Source organism: Hirsutella rhossiliensis, assembly GCF_020360975.1.
Source record: "Hirsutella rhossiliensis strain HR02 chromosome Unknown scaffold00006, whole genome shotgun sequence".
Taxonomy (NCBI): domain Eukaryota; kingdom Fungi; phylum Ascomycota; class Sordariomycetes; order Hypocreales; family Ophiocordycipitaceae; genus Hirsutella; species Hirsutella rhossiliensis.
This window is the reverse complement of record NW_025408672.1, coordinates 3736500-3762909: the sequence shown is the minus strand read 5'-3', so window position 1 is coordinate 3762909 and position 26410 is coordinate 3736500. Positions and strand designations below refer to the sequence as shown.

General features: G+C 54.9%; 4 protein-coding genes across 4 annotated transcripts; all 4 read right to left on the bottom strand.

The window, feature by feature from the left end:
* Positions 1-2504: 2504 nt before the first annotated feature.
* HRG_06713 (DDE superfamily endonuclease domain-containing protein) lies at positions 2505-2989 on the bottom strand (the record flags this gene model as incomplete). The annotated part of the gene is made up of 4 exons (XM_044865184.1): positions 2505-2532; positions 2582-2604; positions 2663-2922; positions 2977-2989. The coding sequence occupies 4 exons, from the start codon at positions 2987-2989 to the stop codon at positions 2505-2507; spliced, it is 324 nt and encodes a 107-aa protein (XP_044720124.1).
* Positions 2990-12630: 9641 nt separating this feature from the next.
* Positions 12631-13760, bottom strand: HRG_06712 (uncharacterized protein; the record flags this gene model as incomplete). The annotated part of the gene is made up of 3 exons (XM_044865183.1): positions 12631-12715; positions 12763-12820; positions 13004-13760. 3 exons carry the CDS (start codon positions 13758-13760, stop codon positions 12631-12633), a joined length of 900 nt encoding a protein of 299 aa, XP_044720123.1.
* Positions 13761-14743: 983 nt separating this feature from the next.
* Positions 14744-16538, bottom strand: HRG_06711 (PIF1-like helicase domain-containing protein; the record flags this gene model as incomplete). The annotated part of the gene is made up of 4 exons (XM_044865182.1): positions 14744-15136; positions 15191-15304; positions 15370-16071; positions 16290-16538. The coding sequence occupies 4 exons, from the start codon at positions 16536-16538 to the stop codon at positions 14744-14746; spliced, it is 1458 nt and encodes a 485-aa protein (XP_044720122.1).
* Positions 16539-21206: 4668 nt separating this feature from the next.
* On the bottom strand, positions 21207-24428 carry HRG_06710 (piwi domain-containing protein; the record flags this gene model as incomplete). The annotated part of the gene is made up of 5 exons (XM_044865181.1): positions 21207-22897; positions 22953-23085; positions 23143-24151; positions 24211-24283; positions 24329-24428. The coding sequence occupies 5 exons, from the start codon at positions 24426-24428 to the stop codon at positions 21207-21209; spliced, it is 3006 nt and encodes a 1001-aa protein (XP_044720121.1).
* Between the last annotated feature and the right edge of the window lie 1982 nt (positions 24429-26410).

Here is a 26410-nt window from a genome sequence, read left to right as displayed (position 1 = left end):
AGATTTTAGAACAATTCAAATAGTATTCGTGAAGTTATTCTCAGTTCTTTGCTGGAATGCAATGAGCCCAAAATCCGGCGAATCGCCAGATCCTACGGCAGCCTATAGGGGTCACTGTTGCAAAACCCCTAAAACCGCTTCCGACTAGACGAAACAGGTTAGTGCGGTATGCAGGTTGCCCCTCAGTACATTGCGCCATGTACCTCAGTGTATGGGGCCGCAGAGGACCAGCAAAACGCAATTCTACAGACAGCAAGTCGCCTGCCAGCCGCACCACCAATGTTATACGGCGAGTCGGCACTCTACATACCACTCGCAAACACATTGATACGCACAACGTAATAGTCGGACACTAGACTTGACAAAATTACTGGGGGTTTTCCTGGCCGCATTCCAGCGGGCGAGGCCATTATTTCACTAAAATATTCTTGTTTATGAAATCTGGACGGTACCAAGACGAGTGGAGTGGAGTCGTCTAGCCTCCTACCCTGGATGAAGGGCCGGAAAGTGTTGTCGGAATTCACATACATACTACCAGTCGCCTCCACCTTTGGTGGCTGGTGCGACAGAAACATGTAACTTGTCAAGATCAGACGCTCATTCACGGTGCTGCCTACTGCCTAATAGGCAGTCACGACTAGTCAAGCTGCTGCCCTCAGTCTCTCTATTCATGTATAAAATACTTCGAACACCCGTTAAGTTGCCAAGGCAAGGGGCTTAACGGCTGAATATCCAGCCCGAAGGGTAAATCGGCGTGCCTAGAACCACCGTTGGCAGGCCAGGGGTAGGAGGGATAGGGGAAGATCCCTCTACAGCGCTTGGGGTAGAAGGCCCCTGCGGAGCTCTGAGCATTCCCGTCGGTGCAGGCACCAGGCCACGGAATAAATCAGGCATGGAAGGAGGCTGTAAGGCGTTCGCAGACGCAGGCGTTGGTGCAGTCCGCCTTGGAGGCGTCAGGTTAGCTAGTGAATCGGTCCTCTTCGAGGCTCTGCGTGGCAATGGCTTCGAGGCGATCTTCTGCATTGCGGCGACGGCTCAGGATTCGGTTATCCGCTCCCTTCGGCGTGCCCTACAGTTAGCACACTCTGTTGTGAACTTTGTAGGGTCCTTGACGCTTCGAAACTCGACTTCGGGCAGGTCTTGCTTGCAGGTACGGCAGTTGCGGACCGCCTGGGGTGTATCGTTCTCCATCTGACAGTATATATCCACTTCTTATCGATCTAAGCTGCTATATATTGCTCGGGCAGGAGGCTTTGCGAGGGTTTGGCGGTGCTAGCAGAGCTGACTGACAGCCGAGAGGTCCAAGACCGTGATAGATCTCGATAGGAGGCTGTCTTTGCGGTAGTTAGATCAGGTCTAAACAATCTAGGAGGAGACTGTACTGCTTGCCTGGAGGTAAGGTAACCGGGGAATATTGAGAGGTAGGTCGGCCGCGGAGGTGATGTGTGAAACCTAGATACCGTTAGCAAACCAATGCGTTTGATAGATTCGACGGAAAAGAGAATTAGGAAAGAAGAAGTGAAAGCTCTTGGCGAGCCCTTGAAGAGCTCCTTGGTTACCTAGTCAACGCTCAGGGGTTTATGGTGGGCCTTCATTTGGTGGCGTTACCATGCCCCACCCCCCTTTCGGTAACACCCACCTTTCGGTAGCGCAATTGAAAAATTCTCCACCAAAAGTCTACCATTTGAACTACATGAAATATGATCAGAACTTAACATTATAAACACAAAAAATATATCATTCCGTAGAGAAATGGACGCTCTTATATGTACCGGCGCTTTTTTACCATTCGCCCGGATCTGGTGGTGACTGGAAGGGCTTCGGGTGCCACCTTGACTTCAATCACTGAAGCTGTCTCCACCTCTGAGACCGCCTCCTCCTCTGTGTCAGAATTCAGCACAACGGCTATCTCTTGGCTTTTAATTTGGGAATGGCTTCCTCAGCCACCAAAGCTTCACTGAGAGTCATGAACCGTCTGTTCGGGTTCGGTGCTCTCCTCTTCTTGCCTCTCTGCAGCCGGGCCACTTCTTCCTCTAGCTTCGCGATTCTGTTGCTGTGCTCGGCAAGCGTCTGTTCTTGGGCTTCAAAGCCTCTAGCTATCACGGCGTATCGTCTCCGGGTGCCAGGAGTCTTGTTCTTTCCGAAATCGCGAATCTGGCGGCTGTTTCTTGGCGTATCATCAGAACCCAAAATGGCGCGGACTTTGGAGACGTCTCTACAATGTCCGCGTGAATTTCTGGATGCCGCAATGCCTTGGATCGTGAGATCGGCCAATTCCCAGTGACCCTCCAGCCGGACAATATATTCTTTGCCGTCATTCCAACCTCGCGCGCTTTAGCATATGCCCGTATAAAATTGACCTTATGAACAGGCGCAGAATCGGTCAAACAGGTCAATTTCTGAAGTTCTTTCCGGTAAGCTGCCTTGGAGGCATTGAATACACCGTTATCTAACGGCTGGAGGCCATGAGCAGTGGGCAGGAAGGTAACAGCAATAAACGTTGTTCAAAAAGCATGTGGCCATCCATGCATCCTGGTCTCGGTTAACAGTAATTCCTACAGAGGTGGATAAAGAAACGCACCGTTGCATGACTTCCATGTCCATCTAATATGATCAGTCTAGCATCTGAGGCATCGGCTGGTCGCGTCTGGGGCAAATAGACCTCCTCAAGCCACTCAATAGCGATATGGTTGTCCGTCCATCCGTTGGGCGACGTTATGTAATGCCAGTCGGCTATTTTGCCGAATTCCGTCAAGAACCACTGTTTCTGAAGCTCTTTGCCCTTAAAGATAATGCCAGGGGTAAGGACACGGCCGTCCGCGGTGATAGCTTCAATAAATGAGGTCCAGTTGCGGGACTGTGGCCCTTTCAGAAGGGCCTTCCGTTTTGGGTCTGCACTCCCAACCACAAGACTATCCAAACCTGGCAAAAAGAGTCTGGTTAGTAAAAGTAATGAAAGACAAGCCAAATACTCACCAAAGCCAGACATAATACCGCCTTCGTCAACATTCACGGTATTTTCTGGTTTAATCCATCCATACTCCTTTTCCCTGATATCGAAGAACCAGTGAACCGCCCGAGGCGTAAAAGCATTAAATCGGTTAGCTTCCTGACGTCTCCCACGCTTGTTCTTGATGTCCGGATGGCGATTGATGAATTTAGAGACCCAGTTGCGCCCCACTGTCCGCTCGTTGTTCAGTTGCTTTATAAGAGCCTCCACACATGCGCGGATCTGACTGTGGGAGGAGCATAGCCGAGAGACTCTTGGCGGAGGATCCAAGAAACCAAGCGAGCTTCCTGAGACTTACTCAAGAGTTGACGAGGCTGGATCTGATCAGCCAGGGCTACCTGGCCTTTGAGTCTGTCGGAAATAGACTGCTGAGGTATGTCATACTTTTGGGCGGCGCGGTACTGCGACAAGCCGTTTTTTGTGACATCAATTATCGCATTAGCCATAATATCCTCCGTATAAATACTCCGAGGCCGCTTTAAGGTCATTTTGGTCATGTGGTGGAGGAATAACGAGAAGAATCATCGTCAGGAGGCGGAAGGAGATTAGGGGGTTGGATGGTAATTTCGCGTGCAAGGTACGCACAGGCCACAGAACCCTGTACAAACATTCAACCATCGAAAAGTAGAATTCAATCAATCCACTATCTACTCCAAGTGACGGCTTGTGAATATCTTCAAAGCTGGCTGGAATCCGTGTAAGTGAAATTGATGGTTTTTGGTGGGGATATTTTCTAATGCGCTACCGAAAGGTGGGTGTTACCGAAAGGGGGGTGGGGCATGGTATCAGCCGACCAATTCGTTCGCGAGTTGAGCACAGGGGAGGCTAATTGGCCAATCAGAAGAGGTTTTATGCTCGATTCTTTCTGACTGAGTAGAACGCCCTTCGGGCTGAATAAGAGGGGCCCAATTATCTATACACCTCCTTTTATTAACTGTACACCAAAAAGTGGATCAACTGTGGCTGGGTCAGGCGCAGTGCCGATGCCGCTAATTTTGGTGCGCCCATTCCCGGCCGGCCAGCTGGCCAGTTCGTGATGCTTGCGTAACAACATCCTGTAACCGTAACTATCAGCAATACCATCAAAACTGAAGCTATTCGCACCGCGTTTCTGCCCTTACGAGCCCGAATCATGGGTCGCTTACGAAGACACTATTCCCGACCTTCCAGGCCGCGATGGAAGCCGCCGATACCGTTGCTGAGGCTGAGGCTACGCCCTACATTCGAACATCGAAGCGGGATAACGCTGGCCAACGCAAGTCTGCACTTGTTCGTTGTATCAAGGCCGGCCTACGAAAATCGGAAGGATAAAGCTGCTCATATCTCTCGTCGTCGCCTCAATACAGCAACCCAGAAAACAGACTGTGAATTTCGCCTCTCGTTGAAGGAAAAACGCGGTTACTGGACTATCTCTTATCTTCACGATGTTCACAATCATCGCCTTGTTGATGACCCGATGGTCTTTCCGAAGTACCGGGCGCTTGTTATCCAGAAGTATCGCGACGACATTATCCGGAAGTTTAATAACAATACCCGGCCGACCGATATTGCTGGCGAGCTTCGTGACCTGGTTCACGACGATCCTCGTTTAGCCGGTATCACGGCTCAAGACGTGAGTAACGCCTTGGCTAGGCACCGTCAGGAAGAACTAGCTGGCCGTACGCCTCTTCAGTTTCTCTACGACCGGCTAGATAAGTCCGACTTCTTTCATCGAGATAGTCGTGATCCCCAGGGCCGGCTAACTGGGCTATTTCTCGCGCCTCGTGCTACCTTCCATCGATGGCGTCAGCATCACGATGTCCTCGTCCTCGACTGTACCTACAAGACGAACCGATTCAATATGCCGTTATTGAATATCTGCGCGGCCACTCGAGATAACAAAACGTTCTCTATTGCCTCTATCTTCTTGAACGGCGAGACCGAGTCCCATTACTATTGGGCTATCTCGTTGCTGCTAGTCCTTTGCGAGAAGGAGTCGATCCCATTTCAAGGGTCACTGTCACGGACCGAGATACTGCGTTGCTTAAGGCGTTAGATAGCTTTCGCGAGCTTCAAAACAGTACTAACCTTCTCTGCACGTGGCATATTAACCAGAATGTCGTTGCGAAATGCAAGCAATTTTTCCTAAGGCATCAAAATCGGCAATCGAGTCGTACGGGCCCCGGCATTCCAAGCGTTTCTACAAGAGTGGAACGAGATCGTCAAGTCACAAGATGTGAATAGCTTCAACGAACGTTTACGCCAATTTGAGACACCAGGCCGCCACCCGCTTGCAGCTATACAATACTGTTGCAATACGTGGCTAACGCCTTGGAAGGAGAAGTTTGTATCTTGTTTCGTTAATCAATATCGCCACTTCGGGCGTACAACGACCTCGATCGTCGAGGACTTCACTCTCATATGAAGAAGTTCCTTTGGTCCTGTACGGGCGATTTGACGACCGTTTTCCAACGATTCGAACGCTTCTGGGGCCATCAGGCTGCTCAGATCACAGCGATAGAGAATCGAAACCTCCACAAGATATCAACGTTCTCCCTACAGGCGCCGTATATGCCGATCCGCGAGCGAGTATCGTCATATGCGTTAAAGCTACTAATAGATGAGCATCGCAAGATCCTCTAGACCCCGAAGTCAACGGGCCAAACCGCCGCCAGGTCAATGTCCTTGTAATTGGGCTACTAGTCGAGGGCTACCGTGCTGCCATCGAATCTTCGAGTCTATCAACACCAATACCTCCCTTACACTCGACGACTTCGACCCATTTTGGTATATTCCGATCGATACAAGCGCTCAGGGCACAAGCCCTACTCGGGCACCATACGAGCCACAAGTTATCAGGGCTAAGGGCCGCCCCAAGGGCTCACTCAACCTCGAAGAGTCACGGCGGTCAAGATCAACGCGGCGGGATCCGTCACATCACGAGATCGCTGAACGGCATGAGCGGGCTGAGGCTATACGACTGCCTCCTCCCTCAACGGCACCAGCGGCGATGACGGGTACGGTAACGGCCGCGATGACTTCAACGGAACGAGGGCTGCGGCACATCGAGGAAAACGGCGATACGTACGAGGCAGGCACACGGATGCAACGGGCGTATCAACAAGCCGGGCGTCAAACGCCAGTCTCTGATGATGACGATCAGCCGGTACGGCGGGAGACCCAAGACTGCATCTTCGTCGCTGGCCTCACGGACGATGCCGCCCTTGAGGATGTATGGGATCAATTGGAATCACAGTTAGATGAAGCGGATCAGGCACGTAGTGCACTCGAAGAAGGAGGCCTGTTGTAAACACCAAAGAATAGTCTCATCAGCATAGAAAGCGCAGTACGAATAGCTTCAATTTTGGGTGCCTTATCGTTGAAGGAGAACTGTTACTACCTGGCTCTACTTATCGTAGAGAATGTGTGCATACAAATTGGCGGTATCGGCCCTCTTCGGCCGTCAGCCACAGTTAATCCACTTTTTGGGTGTACAGTTAATGAAAGTGGGTGGATAGATAACTTGGGCCTATAAGAGAGATAGATTTCCTTCATTAGATATAAATCAAGAGTCTTTCGTTGCCCGATTCACAGGGGATCTTCTTCCCGATTGCCGCTCAGTCGTCCATACTGCCCGTGCATCTTGTTGTGTGACATAACTGCTGTTACGGGGTCAGCACTGTTGGCACAGGTGCTGGGCGTAATTGATGTAAATTGAGCTACAAAGAGTGTAAAGGGGAGACGTGTCTACATCGCTCCCTTTAGGAGTCGTGTCCGTGGCGCTCGCACGTGACTAGTCTGGCCATGCCAGATCTACACATCGGGGCGTAGCCCTTACATTAGCCCCCTACTCCTCTCTGGCGCTGGTGCCCTTTTTCCTGTTCCTGGTCCCTCTACAACGATCGTAGGGCCGTCGTCTATAGGGTCTGGTGCCGTTACTATCGACGGGGCGTCGCCATTAGTCCTAGCCCGTAGTGGTCCGCGTATTCTCTTGCCCTGTATCTGCAGCTGTGGTTGTATTCCTTCGACTTGCCCCTGGATTTGGGCCGGCTGTGCTTCCGTTGCCACTCGTCGGTGCTGGTATGGTCCATCGTTTTCGAGAGCCGGGCCGTATCTCTGTTCGTACTTATCCAAGGCCGCTGTCTGTTGCATATTGTCTAAAGAGGTCCAGGTCGGGTCTTGCCAACCTTGCCAGCGTACAAGGACTTCCCGCCTACGGCCGCGGCCGGTTCTCTTCCACCTAGCGCATAGTATTTCCTCTACTACTTGGTGAGCCTCCCCGTCTACTTGGATAGATGGGGTTGAGCGTCTGTGCGTTGCTGACCAGGCATTGGGTCCGTCCCCGCTCTCCGGAGTTGGTCGACGTGGAACCTATTATAGCAGCCCCTCGGGAGGTCTGCTAGTTCAACCGTGTACGGGTCGAGTACCTTGCTTATCGTATACTTAGCGTGCAGCCAGTCGAACTTCTTCTTAGGTCGCTCTGACGCGTAGTTCCGTAAGTCAAGCCAAACCTTATCGCCTACTTCGAAGCGTTCTGCCGCGTTCCGTCGTCTGTTAGCGAAGCGTTCTTGTTGCTGCGTAGCTGTCGCCATTGATGCTTGGCAGAGGTCCGTAATCTGTTGTAGTTTGGTAACAAATTTCTTTGCCCTGGTTTCTGGCGAATGCTGAGGATACTCTTCCGCATATGCTTCCGTAACGAGGGAACTGGTGACTTCGGCTCATAGCCGTGTATAGCGAAGAATGGGGACATCCCTATAGAGGTATTGACCCGACCGTTTAACGCCATCTGAGCCGCGGGAACCCACTTATCCCAGTCGTTCTGGTTCTGGTTAATCACGGCGCGGAGGTATGCCTGTACTTCTTGGTTCATCCTCTCAGGGCCTCCGTCGGTTTGGGGGTGGTACGCCGTGCTTAGCTGCTGGTCGATCCCCAGTAACTTGCACATGTGCCTCCAAAAGCGGCCTACCCAATTCGAGCCCTATCGCTCGTTATAGCGTCGGGCCACCAGTGGTAGCGGGCGAAGCACCATAGAAAACGCTCTGCACATGCTTCCGCTTCCATCGTTGGCATCGGTTCGAGTATAACTTCCTTACTTAGCCGGTCCTTGATAACCCAGAGGCAGCGGTTACCGTTCGCAAGGGGAGGTCCGTAATAAAGTCCATCTGTATCTGGCGGAAGAAGCGGTCCGGTACGGGTAGCGGTCTAAGTAGACCCTTTATGCTCGCGCCATATCTTCGTACGGCCGCAGACATCGCAGTTACGCAAGAAACGTCGGATATGCTGTTGCATTAGCGGCCAGTAGAAGTCCCTGGATACGGCTTCTATCGTCCCTTCCCGTCCCGGGTGGCCTACTACATGGGAGTCATGAACCTTCTGGATTAAGGAGCCCCGTAATTCGTTTAGCGACTCCTGCTCTAGCGGTGCTGCCTTGGCTGCTGCTTCTGTCGTGATCGGTGCGCCTGGCACCCATAAGCGGCCACGTAGTCGTAGGTGCCCCCGAGGATCAATAAAGCACTCGGCGACTTGTACCTTCAGCTTAAGCTTGGGGTCGAGGGACCGAGATCCGTTTCGTACCGCGTTATAAACGCTTGTAAAGACTGGATCCTGGTTTGCCGTTTGCTGCCATAATTGTTGTAGCTCTGGGTCGTGGAAAACCGTGTGTTCTTCTTCGCCTTCTCCCGCTTGAGTCGACGTTACTCCGACGTAGGTACGTAGGGCTGCTTCTGGAATAAGCTGCATATCTCGTGCTTCGTGATCCGCTTCGTTTGGTCGGTCCTGTTCGCGGCGAGAGAGCGCGTCTGGCACCACTGCTTCCGTCCCGGACGGTACTGGAGCTGGAAGTTAAAACGCGAGAGATATTCAGCCCAACGTGCCTGCCTTTCCGAGAGCTGTTGGCGCGTCATGAAATACTCGAGGTTCTTATGGTCGGTAAGGATAACGAAGTTATCACAGCTTCGTAGCTCGGCTGACCATTGTTCGAGACAACGAATAATAGCGAGCATTTCCTTATCATGGATTGGGTAGTTGCGCTCAGCCGGTGATAGCTTCTGCGAGTGGAACGCTACTGGCTTGCGTTGTCCGTCGACTTCCTGCGTAAGTGTGCCCCCAAGCGCCCAGCCGCTACAGTCTGCTTCTACGAAGGTTGGCCTCTCGAAATCCCATTGAGTAAGAATAGGGGCGTTCGTAAATAGCGTCTTTAGTGTCTGGAACGCCATATCGTGCTCGTCCGTCCACTTGAACTTAGCCCCTTTCCTGTTAGTGCTGTTAGGGTGCAGTTATTTCCGAGGCTTGCGGTATAAATATCCGGTAGTAGTTAACGAATCCTAGAAAACTGCGCACCCCTTCTGGGTAACGGGACTGCCCACTCGACTATTGCTCGTATCTTGTCGGGATCTGCCTGAATGCCAATTCCTGCGTGAATAATGAATCCTAGGTACTTAATCCGCTTGACTCCAAATTCGCATTTCTCCGGGTCTAGGTGTAGTCCATGCTCGGCGAGGCGTTCTAAAACTAACCGTACCTTCCGGAAATGGTCTTCTCTGCTCCCGCTCGAATAGATAAGTATATCGTCCATATAAGCAGAGGCGAACTCGTCGAGGTAGTCTCGTAGGATACCGTTAATATACCGCTGGAAGGTTGCTGGCGCGCCACTTAGCCCGAACGGGTAACCATCCATTCGAAGAGACCGTACCGGGTGCGGAACGCTGTCTTCCACTCGTCTCCTTCTGCAACCCGTACTTTATGGAACGCTTGTACCACGTCGACCTTAGTGAACCACTTCGCATCTTTTAGGTTGCGAAGTGTGTCCCCTGTTAGAGGAAGGGGGTAACGGTCCGACTTAGTGATTGCGTTCAACGCTCTGTAGTCACAACAGAATCGCAGCCCGCCACCTGGTTTCCTCACAAACAGGACTGGAGCTGCTGCTTCTGAACTGCTTGCACGGATAAATCCTTTATCCACTAGGTCTCGTAGAGTCTTCTTAAGAACCAGGAGTTCCTCTCGTGACATACCGTATAGTGCTCCATACGGTAGTGGTAACTGCTGGCCATTCGGGTCCTCCTTGATTCTGATTTCGTGGTCTATGCCTGGCTTATGAGGATTCAGCTTATCAGCTTCCTTCTTCATAAATAGAGGCAGTAAATCGTGGAACCGCTGGGGTATCGTTCGGCGTAGCTCTGCTTCTGACATGGGTTTCTTTGGTGATAACGCCCTTTCGATATCCTTCATGCTGATAGCGAAAATCGCCGTGGCAGCTGCCTCTCTTCCTTCCTGCTTGCGGATCCTTTCAAAGTAACCCACAAAGGTACTGGCTAGTACGTGCTTTGCTTCTTCGAACTCCTTGGCTTTCGCAGAATATTCTCCTTCCCGAGGTGATCTACCCAGTCTTGTGTAGGTTCATGCCATAGTCGTTTCTCGTGGGGCACTGAGTACGACTTTGTGTGGCATAACCAGGGTTTTCCTAGGATTAGGGAATTCCAATCAGGGCACCACGTAGGCACAGATCGTCTGTATGTGGCCGTTGACCTCCATTGATAGCCATACGAGGCCCTAATCGTTGCTCCTTCCATTGCCCCTGATGCTCCTGTAATAGCTCGCGGTGCTATTTCCACTATAGGAACTTCCAACTTCTCGACGACTTCTTCGTCAACCGCGGCGTAGCACTGGCATCCCTCGTCTACGAGTGAGGAGAAGAGATTGGTCCTATTGATAATGCTTCGAATTATTGTAGGACCAACTTCCATTTCCTGAGAACTTCTCTTCTTTTGCCACTGCTCCGTTCTTTGGCCTCGAGACCCGTCTTTGTTTCGAGGCTACGCATTTCCCGAGAGGATGGGGTCTCGCTAAGTCCTGACTCTTCCTCACTAGAGTCGTTACCATCATCTTCCAGCAAGGGCATGATCCTAGCGGTGCGGACTTTTACATCCCTCGACCGGCTAGGGTCCTGTCCTGGCGAGTAGGGCAAGCGGCAATGAAATGGGTGTTGTCGCCGCAGCGGAGACAACGACCCTCGTCACGGCGTTTATTCCGTTCGTCCTCGGATACCCACCTCGCCCGTTGCTTCCGTCCTGACCTAGGCTGGAAGCGAACCGTCTTGCTCGTTCCACTTGACCCTGGCCGTTCGCCCGTCCTCTCTGACCCTGCCCCTGAGTGCGTGTAACCGTCATTATTACGTCGCCGTCATGGTCGCGTGCGTCACGTGCGTTCTGCTCGGCGGGTAACGTTGCTGACGGTGCCGGGGTGTTGTCGTTACCGGCGACCTGGATGTTGCCGATGCCTGATGCCTGCCCTTGGTCACGTTGCCCGCGGAGCCCTGCTTCCTCTGCAACGCCTTAAACTTCGCGGTGTGCTCGAACGCCCAAGCAATCGGGTGTAGACGTTGGATGTACTCGTTGTAGTCCTTCGGCATGATAACCGGGACTAGTTGCTCACGGAGAGCAGGAGAGATCGAGTTCCGTAGCCATGCGAGCTTGGAAGCATTATCCCAGCTCGCGCCGCCCGCTTTGGTCAATGTTTCCTCGAATTCAGGAGGAACTTCCCAAACTCTTGGCTGTCTCGTTGAATGAGGTGCGCAGCCTGTCCTGCGCCCTCTCTGTCTGCTGCACGCTGCCGAACGTCTGGGCTAGGTGCGAGAAGAATTTCCGGGGGTCTGGGTTGCCCTTCGCGCTCTCTTGCCTCCAAAAACCCTCGACTCTCCTCATCATCTGATCCGGCAAGGTCTGCAGGATCTCGTACCACACGACGTTGTTATTGCCGTTTAGGCCTCCTCTTCGTCGGTATTGTACTTAAATACCAGACGGTCGAGGTAGAAGTGGAAGGACTCGGTTGACCGTTCCACTTCGGCCAAGTCATCGGCTTGCGCTTCTTGCCACGGTCCATTTCCTGGGCTGCTTCCGGCCTCGGTTCGACGGGTAAGATCGCCGGGGTACGGAGCACCCCGGGCTGGGTGTCAACGGTGGCGCTGCTAGGCTAGCCCGGTGAACATCTTCCGCAGTTCTTCGTCTCCCGCGATCCCAGATAAGATCTGCAAGAGCTCTTGCTCCTTCCCTCCATCGGCTCGTTGCGCCGCCGGTCGCGGTGCCCTGCATAACTACTATTGTCCTCCATCTTGTTCGTCCGTCTCGTCGTCCGATCGATCGTCCGTCTCGTCGTTTAGCCTATCGCCTGTCTTGCTGTCTGTCCTGCTGACTGTCCTGCTGTCTGTCCTGCTGTCTGTCCTGCTGTCTGTCCTTCTGTCTGTCCTGTCTTTTGTTAACTGGTAGCTCAATATGTTACGGGGTCAGCACTGTTGGCACAGGTGCTGGGCGTAATTGATGTAAATTGAGCTACAAAGAGTGTAAAGGGGAGACGTGTCTACATCGCTCCCTTTAGGAGTCGTGTCCGTGGCGCTCGCACGTGACTAGTCTGGCCATGCCAGATCTACACATCGGGGCGTAGCCCCTTACAACTGCCTACACTTTACAGGCAGAGAATTTAGATCAGCGATTCCAACTCCCTCGGCCTCGACTATTCCCACAGACAGAAACCGGTTGCCGGTATCGTCCACAAGGCACTTGACTACTCCGGTTCCTCATTTGAACTGTTGCTTTCCTCCTCGTCACCGCTTATTCCTTCAATGTCGGTTCCTTCCTCGTCTTCAAAGCCTAGTTCAACCAATGGTTGCTCTGCTGATTGCCCATCTCCAAGCTCTTCTTCTCGGGCTCGATTTGCCCGCTCAAGTAATGCTTGCTATGTACGTTTAGGTCAGTGTACTCACAAACAGATATTGCGCTTACATATTCAGCAACGCCCCCAGTTGGCGCTTTGCGGTACGCCAGTATAGGCTGCCGGCCACTTTCGATGTGTTGAATGATCTTATCCCGGAGACCAAGATAGAAACGCTTAAAGGGTCGCAATTTATCCCGGTCCTGGCGACTTCCAAGAACGACCTGGTCGTAGCCCATTTTAAGGAGCGTCTTGTGGCACCAATCCTTTGTCTCGGGCTCCAAGCACGTGCTAATGTCAATGTCCACCAACGGTCGCCCCATTTCGTGTAGAACTGAGCGATCAATGGGGATGCCCCAATTGCATGCCTTATCCGGGTCGGGTAATGGTAATTCATCCAGGGCTGGCCGTGGACCACATGGGGACGGTTCTTTTGAAGGCGTATTCGATGAAGATTCCATGCCTCGACAAAGTCGAAGAGCTCTTGACGTAATATATCTTCGAAGACGGCGTAGATGGCAATCTGATCCTCCAGCATGTCGCCGTCGAAGTCCCCGTCCCTTGCGAGCTCCCCAAAATAGTCTACCCACTGCCGAGAGGAGACATGGAGCATACGCTCCCACCAACTCTCAATCTTGACGTTCTTCGTGCTCGGGGCTGCCTTATACGAATCCTTCAATCTCCTGCCTTGCTGGAAGACTTGCTCATGCCATTCCACACGTCCGTCTGTGGTCAAAACAAAGTTCCAATGGGCTGCTGCAACCAACGGCGTTTCGCTCCCTCTGTCCGCTTGCAAGTACCATGGCCGGAAGCCATAGGCGTCACATGCCGCCAGGTACTGCTTTAGTACGCTCAAGGCAGTTGTGGCAGAGTGCCCAAGGTAGAACCAGATAATGTTGCGCGAGTAGGCGTCGATGGCCGCGTATATCTCGAATCCGTACACCCTGAGCTTCTCGTGGCCATCAATGCACCACTGGTAGTTCGGGCCTGGGACAAGAAACTGTCCTTTCTTTCTCCGAAACATCCTCTTTCTGAGCTCGACCTCATTCGGGAACATGATCTTGTACATCTCGAAGAGAGGATCTCTTGGTACCCAGAGCTGCTTTTGCTGACGGAGATAAGGTTGCAGAAGGTTTCTGCCGTATCCCGAAATGGCATTAGAGCGTCGCGTTATGTCGATGATGGCTTGTTCGGTTTTTTCCAACAATGCCAGGCGCTCCTCATCGCTATTGAGTCTGCGCACCCAACGGCGGTCGGGTGAAGCCTGATGCGTTTCAGGCCTCGCTTCGTGATCTGCCAGCCCCGTCTCTGTAGAACACTTAGGGTTTGCTTTTCGTTAAGGCCAACGCGAAAGATCAGATCACGGGTGGCCTCTATCAATTCCGGAGTTTCTCTGGTACGGGATTGCTGGCGCGGGAGACCCCACCTGGCGATTCGGCGGGAGATTGTACTCAGATCGACGGCGACGTGGTAACGCTTCCGAAGTTTATACTTAATTCTGCTTCGCGAAACACCGTTAAGGTAGAGGAAACTGACATAGTCACGATATTGATCGATCGGGTTAGGTGGCCTTGCCATTGCGTTTGGTGGAGGTTGAAAGTGGAGAAAATTTTCGTAGAAAGCGGCCAAGTACTGGTGGGGGGGGGTCTACACTTGGCCCGCACCGGCCTAGCGTCAGGGGCTGCTGCCACCGAACCAGGGATAGGATCAATACTGCTCGTTCGGGAAGGTATTACTCCTGAGAGTGCCGCCAGTGAATTAGGATAATTTTCCTTTCGTAGTACAACAATATTGACAGAGACTGTTCTTTATGCCTTGAGGAACGAAAGGCCTTCTAACGTGCCCCGCAGACCCCGCCCTCTCCCCCCAAAAGTTCTCCGCCCCTTGATTGGTCCCTTGTGATTGGTCCCTCCTTGCCTCCCTCCTCGTTGGTCGCTGCCCTTCCCCCGGCTTCTGTTGCCTTTTCGCGTGCCTTATCCCACCACTAGGCGCCTCCCACCCTGTCTGCCGCCTGCCGACTCTTCCCGCCTGCCGAACTCTTCATCGCGTCACCTAGCCCGGCCGCCTTGACTCTTCAGCATCACCGTCCAGCCAGCGCAACGCCTCCTCAACGGTCCTCTCGCTCAGTACCTCGAGCCTGGCCTGTGCGGCAGTCATCTCCTCGGGGACCCGGTTGCCCACCAAGTCTCTGTCCCGCACCTTGGACACGAGCATGATGCCGTCTAGAGTTCGGCAGCGCGATAGCTGCACGTACAGGCCGTACGGGTCGCACTGCGAGGGCACCACCGTTCCATCCATCTTCGTCGTCCGTGTCCCTCGCAGCTCGAGGGCCACGCGCTCCAGCGTTTTGCCCTGCACCTTGTAGTCCGTGCACGCGAACGCTGCTGCGCACGGCAAACCCTTTCGGCTGACGTCGTTGCGTTGCCACGGCCTTTTTCGCTGGCACTGTATCTTAACGGTCATGGGTGTCAACAAGATCGTGCCCGGCGGCATCCCGACGAAGTGGAGATATCTCGTCGTCTCCGATTCGAGAATGATCCCCGCCGGCGGCCCGAAGTGGATCGTCATATCGGCCGAGATCCGATGCCCCGGGTACGCCTTGTCGACAATGACCTCCACCGCCGAGTAGCTCGCGCCGTTCACTAGCTTCAGCCCCTGGTGGTGTTGTGGTTCACGACGATGGGCATCCCGGCCACGAACATGAAGACGGCCGGCACCGGGATCGCGCTATCGTCGCCCTGGTTGAGTATCATGATCGCCTCTTCCTCCGTCGGCAGCTCCTCCTTCCACTTGTGCTCGGAGATGAAAATGCGCATCGTCGACCGCTGCTGGACCCGGAACGCCAGGCTCGCCTCCATGTTCAGGTTCCACCGATTCCTATTGAGCGGCGTCACCACGGTGATGCCCGTCTCCCAAGGGATCCGCCTTCCCTCCCGGTAGCACCTTGAGTTGAGGAGGTTTAGATCCGTCCGATCCTGCACGCCTAGACGGATCCGCTTCAGCAGCCTCTGCAGCTCCGGGTCGCCGGCGGCGCGCATCTGCTCGTCCAGCATGACGACCGTCGTGAACCTCTTCCACAGTGCGTGCGCTTTGTCGTGCTGGTGACGCTGCTCGGCCTTGAACGAGTTGTCTACGTCCCACGAGATGGCCGCGCTAGGCAGGACGATCGACCTCTCTTGGACCGGCCGGAACTGCTGAAAATCTCCGCAGAAGAGGACGATGGGGATCCCCCCGAAATCTTGCCGCGATCCGCGAAGCCGGCGAAGCCGCTCGTTCACGGCGTGCAGCGTCCGCGCCCCGAGCATGCTCACCTCGTCGATGACGAGCACATCCTTCTCCTGCCAATCCATTCGAGACTGGCCGTGGATGAACCGCTCCGCCTGTTTCGGCAGCCGCACCCGTCAAGGTCTTTGACCATGTTCGCGCCCCGCCCCTTGGTCTTTAGTGAACCCGCAGGCGGGTGGATCGTGATGCCGTTGATCCGCGCCGCCGCAGTCCCCGACGTCGCCGTGATCAGCAGACGATTCGAAGGCTCTTTTACTGAACAGCTCGACGAGTGCCTCGATGATTCGCGACTTGCCGGTACCGCCCTCGCCACCGACGAACTGGCGCAGCTGGCAGGCATCGCCCCGTCGGTCTGCTGCATCAAATCGAGCTGGCGGCATATTATCAGAAAAGCGATGGACTGCCTCTTGTTCAGCGTCAGCCGTGTTGCCAACACCTTGCCCGCCGCGAGGAAGGAGGTTGATGGGCCAAACTGAACGTCCATTCCCGCCCCTGCGTCGATAGCGGTCTCGTCGGAGTCGGCCATCGTCATTTCGACCTCGTCCTCCCCGAAACCGGTCATCATACAGACGAATTCGCGATCCTCGAGTCATTGCCCGGCGCCGCAGACCAGCCAGAGCCATAGCCTTTGCACCTGTGGCCACGACTGCAGCCGTTGCAACAGCCGCTGTAACTGCACCTGTGGCCTCGTCAGCAGCGGCAGCAGCAGCTACCCCACCAGCTTCGCAACAGTCACAGCCTCGCGGGCAACAGCAACAGCGGCAGCCAGTCTTGCAGACAGTGCTTTCGCGGCAGAGGCTATTGGCAACTATCTTGGCATTGGGCCGGCTATAGCTTCGTGGTCGGTGTCAACACCACAAGCCGACATCGTGATCCGTCAAACGCCTACACAACCGACCTCATACCAGCAGCCGCAGACTTTCCGGCGCTCAGAGTCTGCCACCCAACATGCGGCGGCTACCCTCCGCCTTCGAATATCACGAGCCGCCGCGGCCGCCGCGTCAAGGAGGTTCTCAACGGGGGCATCGCGAGCGCCCTCGTCTCTTTACCCTTGGGTCCTCGACCCCTCTTTCTAGCACCCTTACATCAGTGGAAGGAGGATTCATGCCGCTCCCGGCTTCGCAGATAAGTAACGCTACAGTTAGAGGAAAGGGAACGCTCGCCACGGCGGAAAAGAGGCCACGCAATGCGGCAGCCGTATGAGCTTGTAATGCGGCTAGAAGATATGGAGGAAATGTGCGAATAGCTTCAAGTTCATAATGTTCAACGCAAGACTCTACAATCCGTGACTACCTTCTAATTGGTGTGTTGCACACACAAATGCATGTCTTGGCCGATTCGCGATGCTTCTACCTAATACGGTAAGGTGCACAGGGAGACTAAAAATCGGGCACAGGGAGCGGAAAGGGGGCCACGGTACGCCTGTCGGATTAGTCCCGCACCAGCCTTGCACCCTGCCTCTACGCCGCAGGGGGCCCAGCCAACGGCATGACAGGAGGGTTTGGCAAATGGCCATATGCATAGACCCCAAGCAACTCCTACCGTTACCCCACTGCTTTATGTGTGCCTGCCCTTCATCTTCCTTCCATCGTACTCATGAACCTCTGTTCAGTAGTAATAAACGTGATTTGCCGCCGGCCGGACGCGCTGAGAAAATAGTACATTTCTTGAAGCGAGGTGATTAATGACATTAGACGTTCTGGACACATCCTGCTGGACGGGCCCTAACTCAGGGGCAAAGTCGGAATTATTTCGGTGATGCTGGAATAGGAGTACTAGCTTCTGGAGAATTGGGCTTTGATGAGAGTGAGTGAGTGCACTGAGCTGGCCCAAGATGCCTCGTTTACCTAGATGTGGCTGATGCTAAGAGCCGACAGCAAGTGCACCACCCCCACATCAAGCAAAACCGCTGTGATAAAGGTCTGTTTAGCATGCTATGTTCCGCCTACGCGCCTAGCGGCCTTGTCTGGTTGAAACGAAGGTTGGGTCTGAGTTATTATAGCCATTCGGTGTGGATGCAGTAGTTCTCTGCGGGAGCCGTACGGATACGTCTTGCCTGATTGATCTTGTACTGAGCTTGAGCCTTGCACCCTGCATGCACGCCGCAGGTGACACGACCAAGGACATGACCATAAAGACATCAAATCATACGACAGCTTCTGGGTGAAGTTTCAGCTATTCCTCATATTCTAGGCGCAGCGGGGGTGTTGGCAGCTGCGGAGCTGAATTTTTGACATATAAGGCATCGAATGGCGCATGCATAGACAAACCGGTAGTCATCACCATTCACAAGACTTCTGCTACTCGAACAAGCGCTGTCAAGCTACCTGCAATAAAACAATGGCATCACATATTGTCACTCCAGGCTCGATTAGGTGCGGTCACCTCGACGATGTTGATCAAAAGAAGTGCAGCCATGACCAGCCGTGCCGACTTGGAGTTCAACCCTTTCAGATCATCACCGAAAATTGCAAGAGGTGTATGCAGGACCCTCACAGAAGACTCCACCATAATTTCCACGACCTCAAAGATAAATCATCTCTACTCCGTTACTGGTATTGTCGAAAGCTCAATGAGGATAGATATTTTTGGGGGCCGTCCAGGTTGGGTGTGGGAGTGGGCATTCCGGTTTTCAGGAGCATCAGCGCCGAAATGGAAATAAGTATGCGCGAAGCATGGCAGGAAGAGTCCAGAAGATTTGTCAAATTGGCGAGTTGCGGTGCGAGCGCTGTTTTTCTTGATGGTCAAGAACCGTGTTCTGTTGGTGAGTTGGACAGCGATAAGGGTAGAGCACTTCTAGAAAGGGCGATGGAGATGATTCTTGAAGAGACGAAAAAGCCGAAGGAATTGCCCAGTAACTAATTATCTTTTCCCATCGCAGATATCTATTCTCTGTTCCTTCCCTTCCCGCGTGATAATCCTGCCTTTTCTTGATGCTCACGACCAACGGCCCCGTTAAGGCCGACCAGGAGAGAGCCAAGTTCTTGGCTCTGCGCGCCAGTACGAAACCCATCTTGCGGAATTGTCACAGCTGAGAGCCACGCTTCCTGCAGCCGCGCTGTTGCCCAACAAATCCCAATGTGGAATGTAGCAACGACACCTTTTGCCGTGTCTTTGGCCATCCTTGTTTGGTCCATCTCCACCAGAGAGCTCATGGTGTCGTCACGGCCCCTGGGCAAGTTGCCCTCTGTGCCGGTCCATGGCGTTCCAACCCCTAGTCAAGGAGTGCTTAGACGCATGCAAGCTAGAGTGCATGAACCAGGTCGTATGCACTGCTGGTAATGCCGAGATACTGGATGGCCTCGTAACTGTGAGCCAACCGCATTGACCAGTTGAAGACGTGCCATTCCACCCACCCTACTCTGGCCAGGGCCGTTTTAATGTGGAGGAAGCTCATACGCCTCATATATGTAAATCATCATATCAACTGTAGCCCAACCCCAAGGCAATGATGGTGTAACCTTACTATGCACAAAACACCCAATCACCATCTTACTCTAGGTACGTCGTCCCGTTTGTAAAGCGACTGGACAATGTGCTGTGGCCCTCTTTACCTGAGCGTTACTTGCTATGTACCAACATTCGCTGTTATGACTTAAACGTCTATATAAAGCACGTCTCTCGTTCTGGGCGAATTCGATGCTCATATGCCTTCTCATCACTCTAAGCCCCAATTCCACTCTCTCTACCATTCAAGGTTGCCGGATGCCGACATGCATGACGAGGTTACCATCAAGGAGGTTACCGAGGCTGGTGTCGTGTTTGCCGTGACGACGGTCTTTCTGGCGCTCTACCTGTACTGGATGATCAGAGTCAAGCCACGAGAAGCTTCGCGTAGGCGAACTTGGGCGTTAATTTCTACGGCCTCTCTCTTCTTGGGAACCGGACTAATATTTGCCTCTTTGTTCGGCAGTGCGAGAAATGCACTCTTACCAGGCGTCCTTGCCTACCCCTTCTTCACGGCCTGGAAAGGAGTCACCATGTTATGCGTCGACATCATCGAGGTACTCCTATTCCAGCCCGTCTAGTTATCTCCCCGATATACTCACTGTTTACAGCTTATTCAAGTTGTCGATCCCCTGATTTACGCCTATTTTTCTCGCGCCGTCGAGCCTGACCCATCCATTAAGGCGAGAATCATCATTTTTGGGCTAGCATTAGTCTTTCACCTTCCCTTTATTGGGGCGACCGTCTGGCATATCAGGCTATCTGGCGTCGAATACTGGTGGGCTGCTCCAATGGTGTCTCATTTGACTACCGTTATTATGGTTATGGCGATATGGAGGAAGACACAGTGTTTCCGTCGTATTGACCGGCGCTCTAACCAGCCTCAGCCGAAGCAGCCGACGTCAAACCAAGGGATGCCGTGGCTTGGAGCAGTAAGCGGACTGGTGTTCCTAGCATCATCTGGGCTCCTAGTATGTTCTATGACTGGTTGGGTGAGACACCAGTTTGGAGGTCAGTGTGGACTTTGTCTGGCGATTTTAGTTATGCCAGCAGTACCTCTTGACAGTATGATAAGAGAGCACCAGAGGAAACGGGTAGACAGAGAGATGCAACTGTCTGTGGTGACAGACCCCGGCACTGAACGGTCGACGGAGCATCTGGTATTATCCTGAGGGCATTAACTCAGACAGACGGTAATTACATCACTGTCCGCGCTCCGCCTACGGCTACTACTTTCAATTTAAGCGTCCCAAGTTTGGGCCACACGCAGATGCCGCATTTAGGTCGTGCAAACGCCTCAAGTAACCCTTTCAAGTTGGAAGCGCGACGCAAAGGTGCATTCCAAAGCATTATTTTGCAATGAAATTGGGAGACGGCGCTGCCCTTCTGGCTGTTTTCTGTGGCACAGTTGCTGCTGGTCCTGCTGCGTACGCCGTATGCCAGGTGGCTTGTTCGACGACACTCACTGCGGGACCCGCTGGTGTCGCAGCATACGCTGCTTGCCAGGCAGCTTGTGCACCCCTGTTGGCGATGACATGTCCGTAGCCATACTACCATGCAGCTAGCCAGTAAGGCTTATTGAACTTGGCGGTGTATGTCTATGTATTCTGCTAAGTTTCTGTTAAGTTTCTTCTATGTTTCGTAGCAGCAACATTGCTCGTGCTCCGCCGAGCAGTCCATCCGACAACTAAGCACTCCGGTATCCAAATCGACCACGTCTGCTAGCCCCCTACATATCCAGCAGCAGCAGCAGCAGACACTCGAAATCCAAACGGCCCCCGGGCTAGATGTAGTACATGGTGTCCTGCAGCGTCTCGTGGACCTGGCGGCTCGCGGCGGGCGCGGTCTTGCCGGTGGTGGAGACGCTGTCGGTGTCGCTCGCCTCGAAGATCTCGGGCCGGTGGGCGCGGGCGCGCTCGCACACAATGTCGGCGTAGTAGGCGGGCGGGCAGATGCTGACGGCCTTTGTGGCGCGGCCGTACAGGTAGCACAGCTCGTGGGTGAGGCGCTCGAGCTCGTTGGCGGCCGTGGCCTTGTACTTTTGGCGAAAGATCTCGTCGAGGATGACGGTGTAGTGGGCCGGGCGGGCGGTGCCCTTGAGGGCGTGGTGGGCCGTCAGGAAGAAGTCCCAGTAGCGGGCCTGGGTGACGCCGCGGTCGACGACGGTGCCGTTGCGGATGTTGCCCGAGTCGGACATGACGTCGCTGCTGGTCGGGAAGAAGCGCGTCTGGTGGCGCTTGACCGAGACGACAATGGTCAGGCGCGGCGGCGACGCCTTGGCCGGATACTTGGCGCGGCAGGCCTGGCGGATCGACGGCAGCTCCAGCTCGAGCACCTGCGAGAACTGGCCCTCGGACACGCCGTCGCGGAAGATGACGATGTTGTCGGGCAGGGCGCCCTGGTTGTGCTTCTGCCACAGCTCGAGGCGCGACTTGAAGGCGTCGACGAGGTGCGCGCTCAGCATCTCCTGCTTGGACGGCTGCTCCCACGAGCAGGCCGGCCACTGGGCCAGGTCCTTGTCGATGCTGGCCACGAGCCCGACCAGGCTGGGCGCCTCGCACGCGTCGCGGGCCGTCGTCATGTTCGTCGGGTGCGTCACGTCGTAGCCGGCCACCATGGTCTTGCCCTCCTTGAGCAAGCCCACGTCCTCGCGTAGCCGGTGGTTGACGCCGCCGGCCTTGAGGTTGACCTTGAGGCCGACGTTGGCGTAGAAAATGAAGTTGTTGGGCTTGAGCAGGTGCTTGGACGTGACGACGCTCGTGTGGATGCCAAAGGTGCAGTCGCCGAGGCTCTTGATCTTCGAGTACAGGCCCTGGCTGTCCTTTTCCGTGAGGACAAAGAAGACGTACTGGATCCGGCTGTTCTTGGCCCACGTGAAGAAGTTTTCGAGCCCGTCGCCCATGGCCCGCTCCCAGCTCGTAAACATCTTGCCGTCGCCCGGCACTTGGGGCGAGTCCTTGATGCGGATGCCCATGTTGCTGCCCAGGAACTTGGCAAAGTCCTTCATGGCCGACACCTCGATGATGGGGCTGTCGCTGCGCTTCATGACGTTGAGAAAGGTCCAGCGCTCAATCATGGCCCCGGCTTTGACCACGCGCACGTTGCGCATGTTCCAGCTGCCGTTGAAGGGCGACACGTCGGACCGCTTCTGCTGATTGTTGAGGTAGCTGATCATGGGCACGTTGAGCACCCGGCCGCGGACCGTGAGGAGGCTCTTGTCGACCGAGATGCCAAAGGGCCTGAGGCCGTTGTCATCGAGCCCGAGCGTCTTGCGGCCGTCGGCGCTGATGGACGTCGCGTTGGAGTAGGGCGAGCGGCATGCCACGTCCAGCATGGCCGTTGTCTCGTTCATGGTGAGGCGCGCCTTGACCGACTGGCCCGGCTGGATCTCGATGACCTCGGCAGGGAACAGCGTCGGCTTGTCGGAGCGGCCGAGGTTGACCAGCGGGTAGTCCTTGAGCGTTTTCTTGTACTCTGCAGCCACGGGTCAGTCCTAGTCCAAGAAGAAGAAATGGCATCCAAAACTCACTCATCTTAAAGTAGTCAAAGACGGAAATGTACTGGCCGCCGCCTTTGCCGTCGTTGAGGAAGAACTGCACCTGCTTGGGCCCCGGATACTCGTAGTTGGGCGCAAACTTGAGCGGCTTGCCGTCGGCGGGCTTCTGGCGGGACAGCTCCGACTGGCTCACGATGGCGTGGATGGACTTTGTGCGGCGCACCGCCTCGCCCGTCGACAGCGTGATTTCGGCCCAGACGCGCGTCTTGGGCATGAACTTGGCAAAGGCCTTGATCTTTCGCATGGCCTGGTTGTCAAAGGCCTGCGTCGGGCGGATCTGGAAGCGGTCAAAGAGGTCGGCGAGGCGGCCGGCGGCGCGGAAGACGCCGTGGCTGACGTTTGCGTTGAGCAGCAGGCGGCCGGTGCCGAGGCGGGCCGACTGGAAGAAGCCGCGGGCGGCGATGAGCTGGTGCCAGTCCTGGAACAGGTCGGTGGCGGCCTCGTCCCTGCCAAAGGGGAAGAAGCGGGCGCTGCCGACGGCCGAGATGTCATGCAGCTTGGAGCGCGGGCCGTGGCCGAGGACGACGTTAAGGGCGTCGACGACGTCCGGGTACTTGGGGAAGAGGCCGTCGACGGGGCCCTCGCTCATGGAGCCGACGTACTTGAGCAGGGCGTCGAGGGGCGCCTCGGTCGGGCCGTGGATGGTGGCCTCGATGACGTCCCAATTGTCGCCGCTGGTCTCGACGGCGAGCCGGAACCGCAGCGGGTTCTCGGCCAGCTTGAGCTTCTGGAGCGAGACGAGCTGGCTCTTGTACTCGGTGGCAAGCACCAGCGTCTTGTCGGCGGCCTTGAGGGTGGCGAGCAGCTCGCGCACGGCAAAGTAGAGCTTGCGGCCCTTGACCTCGCGGCTCGCGGCCTTGGCCGACTGGGACGGCTCGCCCGACGACGTCTCGGAGCCGACCTGGACAAACTCAAACGTGTACTTGTACAGCACCATGGGCTTGAAGTTGACGTTGAAGTAGTTGGACCACAGTGTCACGGGCTGGCCGTTTGTGCCAAAGGCCGGCCGCAGCGGAAACACGTCGGTGGACCGGGCCTGGAGGGGGGCCGCCTGGATGTTGGCCTTTGCCATCTGCGCAGCGAGGCCGGCGGCCGACGACGCCTGCGTCTTGATGAGGCGGTCCTCGAGGGCCGTGACGGCAGGGTCGGGCGGCGGGAAGGATCCATTGACGCTGCGGGCCTTGTCAGCGGGCCGGGTGTCGAGCATGGAAGACGGGGGCAGGATACATACTTGTAGGCCAGTTCAGTCGTCGTGTCGCGCGGCCGGCCCCCGCGACCGCCGCGGAAGCCGCCTCCGCGATAGCCTCCGCGGTCACCGTCGCCTCGGCCGCGATAGCCTCCGCGGTCACCGTCGCCTCGGCCCCGATAGCCTCCGCGGCCGCCCCGGTCAGAGTAGCCGCCCCGGTCTCCGCCCCGGCCGCGTCCGCCTCTCCCGCCGCGGTCTGCCATTGCAACTGCCAAGTCTATCTCCAGGGACGTGTCAAAAAGAAAAGTAAAAATAGCGCGGACCGAGCAAGGTATATCGCGACAGGCCAGGGTCTTGGCCGGGGCACGGCAGCGGGGGGCTTACACGTTATTTATATACGAATACACCTAGGTACACGCCAAGGCGGTGAGCAAGCAGGGCAGTCGCCGTTTGCGCGTGGCGGCAGAGGCCGTGACGAGGGCTGTGAAGAGGAACGTGTGCGAGGCAAGCGCAGGCGCAGGGCTCGGGCGATTGCTGGCTGTGAGGAAGAGCACGGGCTCGCACGAAGTGAATGGCGCGATGAGATGGGCCAGTGTTGGGTCACGGGCGACGGGCGGGCGGGGAGAGAGAGACTTGCAGGAGCCGAGGCCCGTCCCGTTGTCCTTTTATCCTTTTTAGCCAGGTCCTATTCCCGCAGACTGTGCACCTCGATGCGCCCGCTGTTCACGACACACTAGAGAACAGGGCCGGAGAGGATGCTGGCTGGCCTGGCATCGTCGACGAGGTTGCAAAAATCAGGACGTAGAGAGGGCGGCGAGGTGGTAGGTGGGACCGGGTCAAGAGCGGGCCGAGCGAGCCTCGCGCGCTATGTACATGGCCGGCACATGTACGTATAAGGGGTAGTTAAAAATGGGGGTGACTAAATAGTAGACCAGTCTGGCTAGACAAAAAAATGGGGTAGTGTGGCTGGTTAAGGCACGCAGCGCCGATACCGCACAATTTGGTAAGCGCGTTCCCCTCCTTGACGCGCGAGACTCTATGACCTACCTAAATTTTCCATCGCCTACCACTTCTTCAAATTGAAGCTATTCATACCGCGATTTCTACTTGCAATGGAGTCTTTGTTGAACAACACATTCCCTTCCTTCCAAGAGGCTCAGGCCGCTTGTGACGCTGTGGCACGAACATATGGGTATGCCCTCTGTGTAGCAGGAAAGAAGCCTAACGCAGCCAATCCTTCGTACGTTCACCTTCGCTGCTCAAAAGGACGAAAATACGTCAACCGCGGCAATGAGGCTCTCGCCAAACGTCGCAAGTCAAGCACCCAGATGACTAGATGCCCCTTTCGCCTAGTCTTAAAGCTAGACCGACTCCAAGCCTCATGGTCAGTCTCCTGCTCGAGCAGCCTCCACAACCACCCTTTCATCGAGCCAATGGCTCATGCCGAATACAAAAAGGAGGTTATCTCCAAATACTTCCTTGAGATCATTCAGCTATACAATAATGGCCAACGGCCTGTTTTTATTATAGAGCAACTACGAGCACGTACTCACGAAGACCCCGAGCTTGCTGGCATTACCACAAGGCAGATACATAACGCCATTGCGCGGCATCGCCGTGATGAGCTCGCTGGGCGTACACCGCTTCAATTCCTCTACGATATGCTTGATAATTCCGACTTCTTCGTTCGGGACACTCGCGATCCAGAAGGCCGCCTCTCTGCTCTCTTTTTGGCCCCTAAAAGCGGCGTTGAGCTGTTGCGTCAGTTCCCAGCTGTTTGGCAGCTAGACTGCACGTATAAGACCAACCACTTTAATATGCCTCTTCTGAATATATGTGGTGTAACCCACACAAAGAAAACCTTCTCGATAGCTTCAGTCTTCTTGACCGGCGAGGCTGAGGCTAATTATCGTTGGGCTATAGCAGCCTTACTTACGCTGGCTCCTAAAGAGGGAATTCCAATGCCCCGATTTATTATCACAGACCGCGATTTGGCCCTCATCAACGCTCTTGCGAGCTTCAAAGAGCTAGAAGATACGACTCAATTGCTCTGCCGCTGGCATGTCAATAAGAATGTTCTTGCTAAATGCAAGGCCTATTTTCCTAAGGCCACAAGGAACGCCCAGGGCCAGATCGAACGTGCCCCAAGCTTCACGTCGTTCCTTCAAGACTGGGGGAAATTAATTAGCTCAGAGGATATGAATAGCTTCAACCAGCGCCTCCAGCAGTACAAGGTAGCTCACCC